Below are 15172 nucleotides of genomic sequence, written 5' to 3' on the forward strand. Positions count from 1 at the left end.
TCGGTGTCGCTGTGGACGCGCAGGTCGGGGTTCACGCGCGCCTCCTCGAGCTCCTTCTTCTTGCTGACGGCCATGGAGTGGCGCGTCGTCGCCTCGGACTTGCGGTGCCGGGGAGGCATGGTCGCTTGTTGGTTTTTGTCTCGTCTGCTTCGTGGCCGCGGCGCTCGCGGCGGTCGGGTGCGGCCAACGCTGCCCGACGGCGCAGGCGGCGGTGGCAACGATTTTGTTGAACGGCACGGACGGCCTGATCTGCGCTGGCATTCCTCGTCACCGACGAGCCTCGAACCTCGCACCAGCATCGCGCCCGGCTCCGCTGTCGCGATGAAGGTGCCGCTCCTGATCGCGCTGCCGCTCGTCGGCGGCTTCGTGGCGCCGCAGCGAAGCCCCAAGACCACGCAGCGCCTCCGCGCGTCCGTCGACGACGTCCTGCCGCAGCTCCGGCAGCTCTACGACGCCGGCGTCGCCGCGCTCCCGGCGCAGCCCTTCGCCGGCATCGCGCTTCCGGACGGCATCGCGCTCCCGGACGGCGTCGCGCTCCCGGCGGCCGCGGCGCCCGCGCTCGCCGACGCCGCGGCGCGCGCGGCGGCGCTCGCGGAGAACCCGGCGGCGATCCCCGCGGCCGCGATCGGCCTGAGCGCCGCGACGATGGCCGCGAGCGGCGTCGCGCTCTTCGCGCGCATCGGCGAGGACGAGGGCGCCGCCGGCGACGTCTACCCGTCCGGCCGCTACGACCCGGAAGCCGCGGCGCGCTACTTCTCGCGGCGCCCCCTGCAGACGCTGCGGCGCTTCGCGGCCATCGCGGGCCCGAGCGCGGGCTTCGGCGCGCGCGTCGCGCTGGACGTCGCCACGGGGAATACGCAAACCAACGAGGCGACACGCGCCGCCGAACTCCTGGCGATCCTCGCGGCGCTCGGGCCGACGTTCATCACAGGGCAGCAAAAGAGAGCGAAATTCCCAACTTCAAAGGCTCCGATCTCGGCCGTTTTCCACTCGTTTCGGCTGATTTTTGGACGAGCGATCATCTCTCGGAACGGTCTCGAAGCGTGGATGCTTTCTCCGGAACGCGCGCGCGCGGAACACTCACGTTGAAGCGACGTTGAATCACTCTTTTGCTGCCCAGGTTCATCAAGGTCGGCCAGGCGCTGTCCATCCGCTCGGACCTCCTGAGCGAGGCCTACTGCGAGGCGCTGGCGACGCTCCAGGACGCCTGCCCGCCCTTCGACGACGCCGAGGCGCGCGCGCTCATCGCCGCGGAGCTGGGCGTCGGTCGCGCGGCGGACGTCTTCGACGAGCTGACGCCGACGCCCATCGCGTCCGCGTCGTTGGGCCAGGTCTACCGCGGCTACGTGGACGACGGCGACGAGCGCGTGCGCGTCGCCGTCAAGGTGCAGCGGCCCGACGTCGCGGAGACCATCGCGCTCGACCTGCACCTCTTGCGGGTCGTCGGCGCGCCGCTCCGAAAGATCGCGAACCTCAACACGGATTTGGTGGGCATCGTCGACGCCTGGGGCGTGCGCTTCGTCGACGAGCTCGACTACCGGCGCGAGGCCAAGAACGCGCGCAACTTCATCGACTCCATTTCGCAAACGCCTCTGGCGGACGCGGTCTTCGCGCCGAAGCCCGTGGAAGCGGCGTCGTCGCGCCGCGTGCTCGCGACGCGGTGGGTCGACGGCCAGCGCCTGGACGCGGACGTGGGCGCCGACGACGACACGGCGCGGAAGCGCGTCTCGGCGCTCTGCGGCGTGGCCATGAACGCGTACCTGACGATGATGCTCGAGACGGGTTTGCTGCACGCGGATCCGCACCCGGGGAACCTCATCGTGGAGGCGGACACGGGGCGCCTCGCCATCCTCGACTGGGGTCTGGTGACGGAGCTCGACCCGGGGCTCCAGGTGGCCTACATCGAGCACATCGCCCACCTCGTGGCCAAGGACTACGCGTCCGTGCCGGCGGATCTCGTGAAGCTCGGGTTCGTGCCCGAGGGCTACGAGGAGGCCATCGCGGGCGGCGACGCCGTGCAGGTGCTGTCCGACGTCTACACGGCCTTCGCGGGCGGCGGCGGCGCGGCCAAGATCGACGTGCCGGAGGTCGTCGGCCAGATGCGCGCGTTGGCGGACCGCCAGGGGAACCTGTTCCGGCTGCCGCCGTACTTCGCGTACATCGCGCGGGCGTTTAGCGTGCTGGAGGGCATCGGCCTCCAGAACGACCCGGACTACGCCATCGTCGGCGAGTGCCTGCCCTACGTGTCCCAAAGGTTGTTGTCGGACCCGTCGCCGCGGGTCGCCGCCGCGCTCGACACGTTCGTGTACGGCGCCGAAGGCGACGGCCACGAAAGCCGCCGCGTCGACTCGCAGCGGCTCAACTACCTGCTGGACGGGCTCCAGTCCTACACGGCGGCGGAGACGGCGTCGGCGGAGATCGCCGGCGGCGACGCGCGGGCCGCGTCCGACGACGCGCTCGGCGTCGCGCGGAAGCTCGCGGACCTGCTCCTAGCCGACGGCGGCGCGCCGACGCCGCTCCAGGCCATCGTCGAGCGCGAGTTCGCCAAGCTTCTAGGCGCGTCGGCGCGCACGTCCTTCGCCGAGGCGCGCAAGAGCCGCGCGGGCGTGCTCGCCGCGACGCTCGTCGACCCCTTCGGGGTTTTAGAACCCATCGCCAAGTCGAAGCTGTTGGCGCCGGACCGCGACGACAAGATGGCGCTCGCGACGCTGTCCCGCGTCGCGTCCAAGGCGTCGCCGGAGCTCGCGTCGTCCGTCGGCGCGCTCGACGCGCTGTCCGCGGACGACCAGCGGCGCGCGCTCGGCGAGCTCGCGGACATCCTCTGGCGGAACCGCGCCGGCGCGTCCCTCGCCGCGCGGCGCATCGCGACCCAGGTCCTCACGCAGTCCGCCGCGCGCATCCAGTAAGAGACGACGACCAAATACAAGCGGCGAGCGCACCGCGATACACGCCAGCGGCGCCGTCCGCGCCGCCGCGTCGAGCGCGTCGCCGCCGCGCGTCGCGGCGAGGGGCTCGGCAACGTTCGACAAGTCGTTCGACTTCGCTTGTTGAAGGGCACTTGAGGCCGGCCTGAACTTCTGAGCGTGAATTATGGGCTGAAGCGCCACGTTCTCCGAGTCGTGCTTGCCACCGCCGCGAATGGCGTGCTCGCCCGTGCACGCGCGCAAGCTCGCGGCCTACTGGTTCGTGTCCGTGGGCACGCTCGCGCTCCAGTACGCCTTCTCCATCATCTTCGTCGACCTGTTGGAGGCCTTCGACGGGAGCCGCGCGGCGACGGCCCTGGTCGGGTCGACGTGCGCGGGCGTCATGGACATGGCGGGCTACGCGTCGGGCGTCGCCGTCGCGCGGCGCGGCGAGCGGACCTGCGGCGCCGCGGGCGCGGTGATCTCCGGCGGCGCGCTCGTCCTCGCGAGCCGCGCGGGCGCGCTGTGGCACCTCTTCGTCACCTACGGCCTCGTCCTCGGCGTCGGCCAGTCGCTCGCTCTTTATAGCGGCGTCGTCTGCTGCAACAAGTGGTTCTCGAAGCGCTTGGCGCTCGCGTCGGCGCTGGCGAACACGGGCGCGGGCGTCGGGCCCTTCGCGATGCCGTATCTCTGGTCGGCGCTCCGGCGCGCGGGGGGCTGGCGCGGCGGCCTCGCGGGCCTCGGCGCCATCGTCTTCTGCCTGCTGGCGTCCGCGGCGTTGCAGCTCGCGCCGCCGCCCGCGGCGCCGCAGGACGCGGCGGCGGGGGACGCCGGCGCGCCGCTCTCGCGGCTGCCGGGCATCCGCCGGCTCTGCCGGACAACGTTCTTCTTCGGCTGGGGCTTCTGGACGCCGGCGGTGCACCTCGTCCGCCTCGGCCTCGACCGCGGCCACTCGCGGAGCCGGAGCGAAGCGCTTCTCACGATCCTGGGCGTCGGGGCGCTGACGACGCGCGTGCCCGTGGGGTCGCTCGGCGACCGCTTCGGGCGGAAGCTCGTCTTCTCGCTGGCCTGCGGCGTCTACGCGGCGACGCAGGCCGCCGTCGCCCTCTTCCAGGAGTCCTACGCGGGCCTCGCGGTCTTCTCGTTCCTCGTCGGCTCCTCGATCGGCTCGCTCCTGTCGCTCGTGCCGACGCTGGTCATGGACGTTCCCGAGGTCGCGCGGTGCCCCGACGCGCTCGCGCGCGCGTCGGGCCTCGTGTGCTGCTTCCTCGGCGTCGGCGGCCTCGCGGGGCCCGTCGTCGCCGGCGCGCTCTTCGACGAGTACGGCTCCTACGTGCCGGGCTTCGGCTTCGGCGCGGCCATGCTCCTGGGCTGCGTGGCGGTCCTCAACGCGCCGGACCCACCGAAGGAGGTCGCGTTCGCGGGGGCGTAACCTCGTTAGGACTCCTACCACGCGCTGGCCCCGGAGTCGAGGAGCGCGGTGAGCTCGTCCATGCGCGCGGCGTGGTCGACCGCGTGCGACGCCGGCGTGCCGGTCATCGCCCGCGTCACGTCCTCGTCGCCCGTGCTCGTCTTGTCGATGGCGCGCGGGCAGAACGCGAGGACGGGCATGCCCTCCTTGACGTCGCGGCCCGGCGGGACGGCGACGATGTTGACGAGGCGCCACTCGGCGTGCGACGAGCCGCCGGCGGTCGTGTAGTCCTCGTCCATCGACGACGTGGCGAAGCATCGCACCGCGGCTTTCGGGTCCGCGAACGCGACGGCGCGCTTCGCGTTGCCGGAACCGCCGCGCGACCGCTCGACGACGTATTTGGCCGCGCCGCCCGTCTGGAGGACCTTGGCGATGGAGACCGTGCGCTTGTCGCCCCACCCCTCGAACTCGGCGACGTAGCGCGTGGCGTCGACGCGATCCAGGGACTGCGCCTGCGTCAGGACTTCGCGGGCGACCGTACGGCCGAAGGAGTAGCCCTCGGACTGTTTTGCCGCCTTGTTCTCCATCGCTGTGCCGGGGGAGGCGTTGACGAGACGGCCGAGAGGGAGGGCGGCGTGACGACGGAACTGTGTGTGAGAGAGCGTCAGTCGCTCTGGGAACTGTGCCAGTGGCAAAAAAAAAAAAAAACTTCGGTTCTTCCCTGCGCCCGGCCGCGGCTAAGCAAAAAAAATGGCGTAGGCCTTGGCGTCTGGGAGCCCTCTGGGAGCATGACCTCGGTCCTCCGACGCTGGCGTCTTCGGAGACGCGTCGCCGAGCGAAGTCGGAAGATCCACAAAAAAAAGCCCCAATTCGCAACACAAAATTCCCCCATTCAGATCTTAAAGTCGTCGGCCGCGGGCGGGGGCGTGAAGCAGACGCGGCACTTCTGCTCGCGGAAGAGGCTGCCATCGTTGTGGCGCTTGCAGACGTGGCAGACCCAGGCGCCGACGCCCGAGACGTCGGAGCCGTCGTGGCGCCCCTCGCCCGGGTCCGCCTCCGGCGCCGTCGGCGGCGCGGCGTCCCGGATCGCGGGGAGCCGCTCGCGGCGCTCGCCCGCCTCGACGCCGTGGAGCTCGAGGAGCTTGACGACGTCGCCGTGGCCCGCAGCCCGCGCCGCGTCGAGGGGACTGATGCCGTACCTATTCGGCCGGGTCCGGTCGCACGCGCACTCCTTCAACATGAGCTCGACGATCTCGTAATGCCCGAGGCGGCACGCGGTCCAGAACGGCGACGCGTCGAGCGCGTGGTGGCAGACGGCGTCGTAGTCGACGCGGCGCACGTTCGCGAGGAGCCGCACCGTGTCGACGTGGCCGTTGCGCACGGCGATGTAGAACGGCGTCGCGCCGTGGGAGTTCTTCCAGTTCACGTCGACGGACGGGTCCTTCGCTAATTGCTGGATGATCTCCATCTCGTCCTCGTGCGCCGCCCACCAGACCACGGTCTCCGGCGTGCCGAAGGTCGCGAGGCTGAAGTTGCCCCGCAGCATGGCCGACGCGCGGGGCACGAAGTGGGGGTCCTGGCGCGAGATCGTCGGCTCGAGGTCGTCGTCGAGGCAGTGCTGGCTCCGCCACGTCGCCGCCTTCTGCTCGCGCACGCTCATCTTCACCTCGTCCCCGAACATGGCGGGCGCCGGTCGTCGGCCGGGCCGGCGGCGCGGCGCGCGGCCGGGCAGCCCGACCAGATCGACACTGTCTACTGCATCGGCGCTGCTTCTTCGGCCCAGAGCGAGCTCGAGCATGGACTCGTGCATGGAAGTCACAAGCGCAGCCTAGCTTACAGGCGCTCTCTCGCCCGTCCCGGCAATTAGGCATTTATCGCAGCACGCGCCAATAAACAAATCAACCCATCGATGCCGCGTCGCAGCGCCTGCTGCGCCGCCGCAGCGCTGTGTGCGTGCAGCGCATTGATCTCACCGGTCGCCACAAGCCATCGACGGCGGCTCGTGCGCTCCGCGCGCGACGCGCCGGAGCCGCCCGCGCCGCCGCGCTTCGCGCCGAAAAGCGAGCCCGACGACATCTCGCGCGGCGTCGACGGCGTCAAGGACGTCGCCGCGCGGACGACGGGTCTGCTCGGCCTCGGGCTCACGTTCTGGCTCGACCTGCCCTTCGCGCGGCTCTTCGCCGCCTTTTCGCTGGCGCTGACCGCGTTCCTCTACCGCGACCTCGGCGACGCCTTCGTCGCGAAGGCGCCGCCGCCGGAGGCGCCCGCCGCGGCCCGGAGCCGGCCGAGCGCGACGGTCCTGCGGGGGCTCAACAGCGAGGGGTCCTAATTCGAGTCCTTAGCCGCCCCGGCGCCCGAAGCTCGACCGCGTCGACAGGTGGGGCTTGCCGCCGCCGCGCGGGCCCGGCCGAAGGCGGCCGAGGAACGCGGAGAACGCGGCGCGCTTCCCCTGCTCGGTGCCCGGCGGCGGGTCGGGCTCGTCCGGGTCCGCGTCGGGCGGCGCCGCGCGGACCTCGGCGGTCTGGAGCACCGGGTCCGTGCGGTTCCGGTCGGCGGACGGCGCGTCCGACGGCTCGAGAGCGGCGACGACGGCCGGCCGCGCCGTCGGCAGCGGGACGACGGCCCGCTTCGCCGGCGCGCCGAGCTTGGGCGGCACGGGCCGCAGGCCGTCGCCGGCGACGGGCGGCGGCGGCGGCGGCGCGGGCGGCGCGGCCGGGCTCGGCGCGCCGCCGCCGGCGGCCGCGGCCGCGCGCGGCGCCCGCGGCGGCTTCGGCGGCGGCACCTTGAGCCCCGTCGCCAGCGACGCCCGGCGCTGCGCCGTCGCGTTCGCCGCCGGCGCCTCGCCGTCGCGCGGCGGGAGCAGGCCCTCCGCCAACGGCCCCAACCAGGACGCCTTCTCGGAGAGGTCGACGTCGCCGAAGGAGTCCTGGGCCCGGCGCGCCGCGCTCGCCCGCCCGAGCTCCTCGTCGACCTCGCTGAAGCCGAAGGCGCTCAGCCGCTGCCGGAGCTTCGCGAGTTTCACGGATCGGAGTAGGTCCTTCCGCCGCTCGCGGCGCCCGCGGATGGACTCGAGCTTCGCGCGCGACCGCTCCTCGTCGAGCTTGCCCTTGGCCTCGAGCACGCGCCGCTCGATGTCGAAGGGCACGGGCGCCGGCGCGGGCGCCGGCGCGGCGGCGTCGGTCTGGGCCTCGGCGTCGGCCTCGACGTAGAGCAGGGGCCGGCCGCGGCCGAAGCAGTGGCGGGGCGGCGCGACGAGGGCGCGGGCGGTCAGGGAGAGCGCGGCGAGCACGGCGACTCGCCTCCGACTGTTGTGATCCCGCATCGATGCAGTTGCCACGAGGCGGAGCTCCGATGACGCCGTCAAGCTCGTGAAGGTTCAACAATCGGACCCACTCAGGCTCGCCAAGTAGCGGTCGATGTTTACCCTCCACTCTACGGCTCCGCCGCTTTCCCCGTCATCTCGAGCTCGATGCCCGCGTCCTTGGCGCGGTCGAGGAGGCTGAAGACCGCGTCCTTGGCGAGGAAGTTGACGAGGGCGACGTTGCGGTCCGCGGGCAGGCGCGGCGGCTGGCCCCTGAACTTCTCGCGGACGAGCGCGCCCGCGAGCGAGAGGAACGTGTCCGCGCGGACGGCGCAGGGCGCGCCCGCGTGGGCCGCGAGGTAGACGTCCACCGTGCGGTGGCGGTCCGCGAGCACGGCCGATAGCGCGGCGCCCGCGAGCTCCGGGAACCGCCTTTTGAGCTCCGCCTCCAGGCGCCCGCCGTCGTCCGCGGGCGCGTCGAGGTCGCCCCGGTCCCCGTCCATGTGCACGAGCCAGCACCGCGCGAAGGGAGCGAGCGGCGCGAAGCGCTGGCGGTAGCACGACCGCGCGAGGTAGGTCTGGAGCCCCGTCTCCGTCTGCAGCACGGCGCCGGCCCGCGCGAAGGCCGCGAGCGCGTCGACGCGGACCATCATCGTCGACGACGTCGGGTCGTTGCCCTCGCGCAAAGCCCCCGCGGCCGCGAGCTTCGCGACGCTCCGGGGCGACGCGGGCCCGTCCGCCGCGCGCGCGCAGCGGTCCGCGGAGAAGAGCGTCGCGCGTTGGTCCGCGCGGCGTTCCGCGGCGTCGCGGTAGCAGCCCGCGCGGCAGTCCTGCCAGACGTCGCCGCAGGAGCCGAGGAGGGCCCAGGACTCCCGTCCCCGGCCCTCGGCGGCGAGCGCGCCGGCGAGGAGCGCGAAGTGGCGCTGGCGGCTCGTCGGCGAAAGCCGGGGGAAGCCCCGGAGGAAGCCCGGCGGCTCCCGGGCCGCGAGCGCCGCGAGGAGCTGGGCGCAGTCGCGCGCGAGCGCCGGGTCCGCGGCGTCGTAGGACACGAGGACGCCGTCGAGGCGGTCGATCTGCTTCAGCGCGGACGGCAAACCGCGGAACGCGCGCGCGGCTCCGCCGCCGCGCGGGTCGCCGGGCGGCCGCGCCGTCGCCGCGAGGAGCGCGAAGACCTTGACGGCGCGGCGCCGCGGCGGCTCGAGGCACGGCGCCGGCGCCGGGTTCGAGACCTTGGCCGCGCGCGCGGCGAGGTCCCCGCGCAGCCGGCCGCCGGCGACGGCCGCGAGCGCCGCGTCGCGCACGGCGGCGTGGACGACGTCGAGCCCCGCGTGCGTCGCCGCCGGCCCGGTCAGGTCCTCGAGGCGCGACGCGAGGTACGCGAGCGTTTCGCGAGGCTCCGGCGGCGCGCCCTCCGCCGCGCGCCGCCCGACGATGCCCGTGACGCCGACGCGGAGCTCCATGGCCGCCTTCTCCAGCATGGGCGGGAAGACCGTCCGGCTCTTCTCGACGCTGTTCTTGCGCTGGACGACGGCCCAGCCCGCGTAGCCCGGACCCGAAACCCCCAGGCAGTCGCCGAGCCGCGCGTCGACGGGCAGCAGGCGGCCGCCGGACGCGACGATGGCCGCGTCCTCGCGCACGAGGTCGCTCGCCGCGCCGTACTTCTTGCGGTGCTGCACGCAGAACGAGTTGAGCAGCTCGCCGACCGTGTGGCGCCGCCCGGAGTCGCCGGGGTCCACCGTGAAGCGCGTGAAGTACGGCTGGCCCGGCGACTCGTAGGTGACCGTGACGCGCGTCACCGCGGCGGCCATGGCGGTTTGGGGCGGTGCTCGCACGACCGGGCAGGGGACTTTGCGCTCTGACAGGCAGCGCGGCGGTGCTCGCACAAGGGCAGGGGACTTTGCGCTCTGACGGGCAGCGCGCGCGGATCGGTCTGGGCGCAAGAGTTGGCGCCAGATCGGACAGCGAGGTCTGCACGATCCGGCGAGCATTCACTTCTTGCCGCAAATTCCTCGCATCGTCCCAGGCGGCGCCCTCGCGCCGTCAACGCCCTTGCACCGACGCGTTGCTGCGTAGCTCTGCGCTCTCACAAACCCAAGCCGCTCGCGGCATAGCAGCCGTCAAGACCGCTGCACTTGTCGCCACAGCGGCACAGAAATTTGCCACAACAAACATCGTGGCCCCATACCCAGCTGCGAGTTAATTACCACACCAAACATCGGTCGCCGCGCCATGCGCCGGCGCTGCGAGACGCGCGAGGCCGTCGCCTGGGGCCTCGCGGCCTTTTTGCTCCTTCTATGGCTGCGACAACCCGCCTGCCCCTACGTCTGGCACGGCGGCGCGCCCGGCGGCGAGCCCGCGGGGTCGTGCTGGGCGGGCCCCGACGGCTACGCCATGTGCACGCCGTCGCTCGCCATCGACCTCGTCATCGAGAGCGGCGACGACGGCGTCGTGCTCGTGAGGCGGGGCGACAACGGCAAGTACGCGACGATGGGCGGTTTCGTCGACGTCGGCGAGCTGCCGCGCGACGCCGTCGCGCGGGAGCTCCGGGAGGAGACGAACCTCGAGCTCGTCGGCGAACCGGAGCTCCTCGGCGTCTTCGGGGACCCGCGGCGCGACGAGCGGCGGCACACGGTGTCGGCCGTCTACGTCGCGCGGACCGCCGGCGAGCCCAAGGTCGGCTCGGACGCGCGAGCCGTCGTCGTCGTCCCCGTCGGCGACCTCGACGGGTTGGACTTCGCCTTCGACCACCGCGCGATCATCGGCGACTACGTCCAGTGGCGGCGGCGGCGGCCGCGCGCCGCGCGCGCGCGCGACGACGAGCCCTTCAAGCGCGGCGCGCCCGTCGCGCGCGACACGTGCTGCCTCGCGCCGTCTTAGATCTCCAGGAGCTCGTCGGGGTGCGCGCTCACGTCGGCCTTGCGGAACTCGACGGCCTCGAGCGCGCCGCGCTTCGCCTTGATGACGACGAGGCCCCGCGTCCGGAACCCGTGGCCCGCGAACGGCGTCGCCGTCGACGGCGCCGCGAGCGCCGCGGTCGCGCCGCCGCCGTCGTCGAGCGCGCCGCCGCCGTCGTCGGTGGCCTGGGCCGCGCAGACGCAGGGCGCCTTGCACGCCGTGAGCTTGGACACCTCGCCGTCGGCCCAGACCCAGGCGGACACGTAGCCGCCGCAGACGAAGGGCAGGAGCGGCGCGACGGCGAGGGAGAACGGGAGCAGCGCCGCGAGCCCGAAGGAGAACGCGACGCCCTTGGTCACCTCGACGCCGAGGTCCGGCCCCGTGTCGAGCCGCGACCGCCGCTCGCGGCACCGCAGGGTCACGTAGATGTCGCCCAGGTCGAAGGACAGGAACTCGCCCGGCGCGAGGACGAACCAGCACCACGCGGACACGACGCAGGCCTCGACGACGACGTCGACGCCCGTGTCGTTCTGCACCGTGAGCCGCGGTAAACCGTCGAGCGCCCGCGCGACGTCGTCGAATTCCAACCCGTGCGCCTCCCCCCGCGCCCTCGCCCGCTCGTTCTCGTCGACGTGCCAGCGCACCAGCCGGAGCACGCGCGCGTAGAGCGCCGCGGCGACGTCGACCCAGGCGGGTTCCCTTCGCCGCGACACGGCCGCGAAGGAGTCGCCGCGCGCCGCGCAGGCCCGCGCGGCCGCGAGGAGCTGGTGCACGCGGGGCGACGTGGAATGCGCGTAGAGCCGCTCCTCCTCGCCGAAGGCGTCCTCGTCGCCGTCGTCGCCGTAGAAGCCGACGCGGACGCCGCGGACGGGCCCGTCGCACGCCGGGCAGGCCTCGCGGGCCGCCGCGCAGACGTCGCAGCAGACGGCGTGGCCGCAGGGGCGGAACTGGGCGTTGACGCCGCGAAAACCGCACGCCGCGCAGCGCCGGCCCGCCGGCGGCCCGTCGCGGTCGTCCGCGTCGTCCGCGGCGATGGTCGCGGACGCCACCTTGCGCGTCGCCGCGAGCCTCGCGCGCTCGAGGCCGCAGTAGGCGTCGAGCGCCGACGGCGCGGCCCGGACGCAGGCCTCGACGGCCGCGCGCGTCTCCCCGGGCCAGTCGGTCCCCGCGCCGTCGAGCAGCGCCGAGGACACGAGCGCGCCAAAGGCCGCGACGTCGGCGACCTGGAGCTTCGCGTCGGCGACGGCGCACGCGGCGACGTCGAGCACGGCGCGCGTCGGCGGCCAGGCCTCGAAGAGCACGTTGTTCGCGTGGACGGCGCCCCGCAGCGACACGCCCGCGTCGGAATCCGCGGCGCTCGTCGCGGAGCGGCGGAGCGGTGGTCCGCGCGGGGCCGCCGGGGCGCCAGCGCGTCGACGCCGAAGCCGTGGACGTAGGCCAGCGCCGCGGCGACGTCGACGGCGACGTCGAGCCGCGCGCGCCACGCAAGCGCCGCGGCCGCCGCCGGCTCCGCGAGCGACGCCGCGCAGCGCGGCAGGAGCGCCCGGAGCGGCGACCCGGCGGCGCCGCTGCCGACGAAGCAGACCGGCGCGCGCACGTGCGGGTGCGCGAGCTTGGAGAGCACGCAGAGCTCGCGGACGACGTCGTAGGCCTCGGAGGGCAGCCGCGCCTCCTCGCTCCGAAGCCGCCGCGCGCGCCAGGGCGCCGCGCCGGCCTCGTCCTTCCAAAGGCCGTGGAGGCGCCGCACCTCCGCGGCGACGCTCGCGCCCGTCTCGCCGTCGAAGAGCTGGTTCCGGTCGAGGATGGCGGCCACCGCCGCGCCCAGCGTCGTGCCCTTGAGCCAGGGGCGGTCGCTCCCGTCGTCGTCGGCGCCGTCGGACGACGAGTCGAAGCGGTGCAGCCGCGAAGCGCCGAAGGTCCCGCTCAGGCGAGGCATGGGCGCGTCGGGGCTGCCCTATCCTGGGTCGGGGATGACCATTCCAAGCGCCGCTGCCGAGAGCGCCGACGGTGCCGCACTTGACGCTCGTGTTGACGCTCGACTCTCAGTCCTCTCGAGCGCGCATGGACTCGGTGCCTCCGGCATCGACGTAACCATGGCCGAAGACCCCGCCATGCAGGCGGACCGGTCTGCATGGGCGGACGCCGACCAGGCGGACGCCGACCTGCTGGCGGCGCTCTCCGCGGTCTGGAGCGAGCCGCTGCAGCGGCTCTACGACCGGAGCCCGAGTGCGCGGCAGATGCTCGACGCGGTCATGAGCAAGGCGCGACACGGGGGTTATTTAACCGGCAAGCCCGAGGCGCGGTGGACGCGGAAGATGGACGTCGCCGCGGCGACGCTGCGCCGGCGCCTGCGCGTCCTCGCCGCGGCGCGGAGCGAGCGGCGGCGCCGGCGGCTCGCGGAGCGCGCGCGCGCGCGCGCGCACCGCGACGCGTCCGGCTGGTCCACGGCGCACGAGGCGCTCGAGCACCTGTCGCCGGACCGCGCCTGCGCCCGGAGGCTGCCCGAGGTCCTCGCGGCGCTGCGGGACCACGCCGACGGCGGCGGGCGCATCGTCGAGGGCGAGGCGGAGTCGCACACGCGACGGCGAAGCCCCTCAAGGGCGCGACGCGGCGCCGGCTCCTCGAGGCCAAGAGCGACCGGGGCTGGCGCGTCCTCTGGGAGCTGCGCCGCGACCGCGTCGTCGTCGTCTGGTTCGTCGTGCCCCACGACGCCATCTCGCGGCGCGCGCGGCAGATCGACGCCGCGGAGCTCCGGTCCGCGAGGCCCCTCGGCGACGGCGACGACGAGGAGGTGCCGCTGGACCCGCTGGGCAACACGCCCCTCTGCTGCTACGCCGTGCGCCGAGACGACCTGCCGCGGCTCGTCGCGGGCGACTGGACGCCGCCCGTGGCCCTCACGGCGCCGGAGCGGGCCGTCGTCGTCGCCGACGCGCCGAGCGCGACGCTCCTGCTGGGCCGGTCGGGCACGGGGAAGACGATCTGCACCGTGAGCCGCATGCTCTTGGACGCGGAGCGGTTCCCGGGCGAGACGCGCGTCTTCGTCGCGCGGTCCCGGCGCCTCGTGGACCACGTCGGCCGCATGCTCAAGCGCCACGGCGACGACAAAGCGACGCTGGCGACGCTCGACGACTTCGTCGCGGGCCTCGCGGCGCCGGCGACGTACGAGCCGCGGCGCCGAGTTTCGTTCCCGCGGTTCCGCGACGACCTCTGGCAGCGCGCGGCGACGAAGGGCGGCGGCCTCGGCGACGCCCTGACGGCGTGGACGCAGATCCGCTCCTTCTTGAAGGGCAGCGCCGAGGCCGTCGTCAAGGGCGCGGCCCTGGAAGAGGCGGACTTCCTCGCGGAAGCCTTCAACAATCGGACGCGGCTGAGGAGCGCGGACGACCGGCGCGACGCGTGCCGCATCCGCGCGCGCTACGACCGCGAGCTGGCGGCCCGGGGCCTCTGGGACGACGCGGACCGCGCGCGCGCCGTCGCGGCGCGGCTCCTCGCGGACCGGGGGGCGCGGGCGTTCGATAGGGTCTACGTCGACGAGGTCCAGGACTCGACGCAGGCCGAGCTCATGGTGCTCGCGTTAGCCTGCGGCGGCGACGCCGCGCGGCTCTGGCTCGCGGGCGACACGGCCCAGGCCGTGACCTACGGCGTCCACTTTCGGTTCGCGGAGGTCCGGTCCGCGCTCTACCGCTGCTGCGAGGCCGGCGGCGCGGTCTCGCGGCCGCCGCCGCGCGTGACGAAGCTCACGGCGAACTACCGCGCCCACGGCGGCGTCCTCGACGTCGCCGCGGCCGTGCTCGACGCGCTGCTCGGCGCCTTCCCCGAGGCCCTCGACAAGTTGCCGCGCGACGAGGCGATGGCGCGCGGCCCGCGGCCCGCCGTCGCCGTCGGCGACGAGCCGCGCGTCGCCGCGCTCCTCGCGGCCGACGAGCGCTACGTCGTCGTCGCCCACGACGAGCAGCGCGACGCCCTGCGGGCGACATTCCCCGAGCCCACGACGATTTTAGGCGTCCGCGACGCCAAGGGCCTCGAGTTTTCCCACGTCGTCGCCTACGGGCTCGTCGGCGGCGCGCCGTCGGCCAAGGCCGGGCCCCGGTCGGCCTGGGCGGCCCTCTTCGGCGGCGCGGCGGCGATGCGCCGCTTCGGCCCGCTGCCGCTCCAGCTCGAGGCCGAGCTCATGCTCCTCTACACGGGCGTCACGCGGTGCCGGACGCAGCTCCTCTTCTGCGAGGCCAAGACGCCCGCGGGCGGCGCCTTCGCGCGCTGGCTCCTCGACCGGGACCTCGCGGAGAAGTTCACGCCGCCGCGCGACGACGAGCGCGTCTTCCTCACGCGCGACGAGTGGCGCGCGCGCGCCGCGGACCTCGCGGACCGGGGCCTCGAGAGCGCGCCCGCGCTGCTCCTCGACGCCGCGGCGGCCTTCGAGCGCGCCGGCGACGGCGCGGCGGCCGCGGCGGCGCGCGGCGCCCACGCGGCGGCGGCGCTCGCCGACGGCGCCGACGACGGCGCCGTCGCCGCGGCCGTCGCGGGCTGCCTCCGCGCGGGCGCCGCGCGCGACGCCGCGGAGCTCTGCGCCGCGGCGCCGGGCGACGCCGCGCGCGAGTGCCGCCTCGCCATCCTCCAGCGCTGCATGGTCGGCGACGAGGCGCGCGACGCCGCGGACGCGCT

At 74.3% G+C, this 15172-nt stretch overlaps 3 protein-coding genes across 3 annotated transcripts in view; 2 read left to right on the forward strand and 1 right to left on the reverse strand.

Moving 5' to 3' along the window:
- Positions 1 to 645: 645 nt before the first annotated feature.
- On the forward strand, positions 646 to 2294 carry AURANDRAFT_25189 (hypothetical protein; the record flags this gene model as incomplete). Its single annotated transcript, XM_009037844.1, has 3 exons — positions 646 to 920; positions 1121 to 2033; positions 2088 to 2294. Coding segments are annotated over 3 exons (1395 nt in total), but the record flags the coding sequence as incomplete, so codon positions are not given.
- A 4358-nt stretch (positions 2295 to 6652) lies between these two features.
- Positions 6653 to 9423, reverse strand: AURANDRAFT_63507 (hypothetical protein; the record flags this gene model as incomplete). Its single annotated transcript, XM_009038094.1, has 2 exons — positions 6653 to 7613; positions 7751 to 9423. 2 exons carry the CDS (start codon positions 9421 to 9423, stop codon positions 6653 to 6655), a joined length of 2634 nt encoding a protein of 877 aa, XP_009036342.1.
- A 421-nt stretch (positions 9424 to 9844) lies between these two features.
- AURANDRAFT_63508 (hypothetical protein) overlaps positions 9845 to 15172 on the forward strand; it is a gene marked incomplete at both ends in the record, with an annotated part of 5559 nt that continues 231 nt past the window's right edge. Inside the window, 5 exons of the mRNA XM_009037845.1 lie at positions 9845 to 10485; positions 10948 to 11047; positions 12628 to 13062; positions 13110 to 14341; positions 14512 to 14513. Coding sequence (XP_009036093.1) covers positions 9845 to 10485; positions 10948 to 11047; positions 12628 to 13062; positions 13110 to 14341; positions 14512 to 14513 — 2410 coding nt within the window. The remainder of the gene's footprint in view (positions 10486 to 10947; positions 11048 to 12627; positions 13063 to 13109; positions 14342 to 14511; positions 14514 to 15172) is intronic.

This window comes from Aureococcus anophagefferens, assembly GCF_000186865.1.
Source record: "Aureococcus anophagefferens unplaced genomic scaffold AURANscaffold_7, whole genome shotgun sequence".
Classification (NCBI taxonomy): Eukaryota; class Pelagophyceae; order Pelagomonadales; family Pelagomonadaceae; genus Aureococcus; species Aureococcus anophagefferens.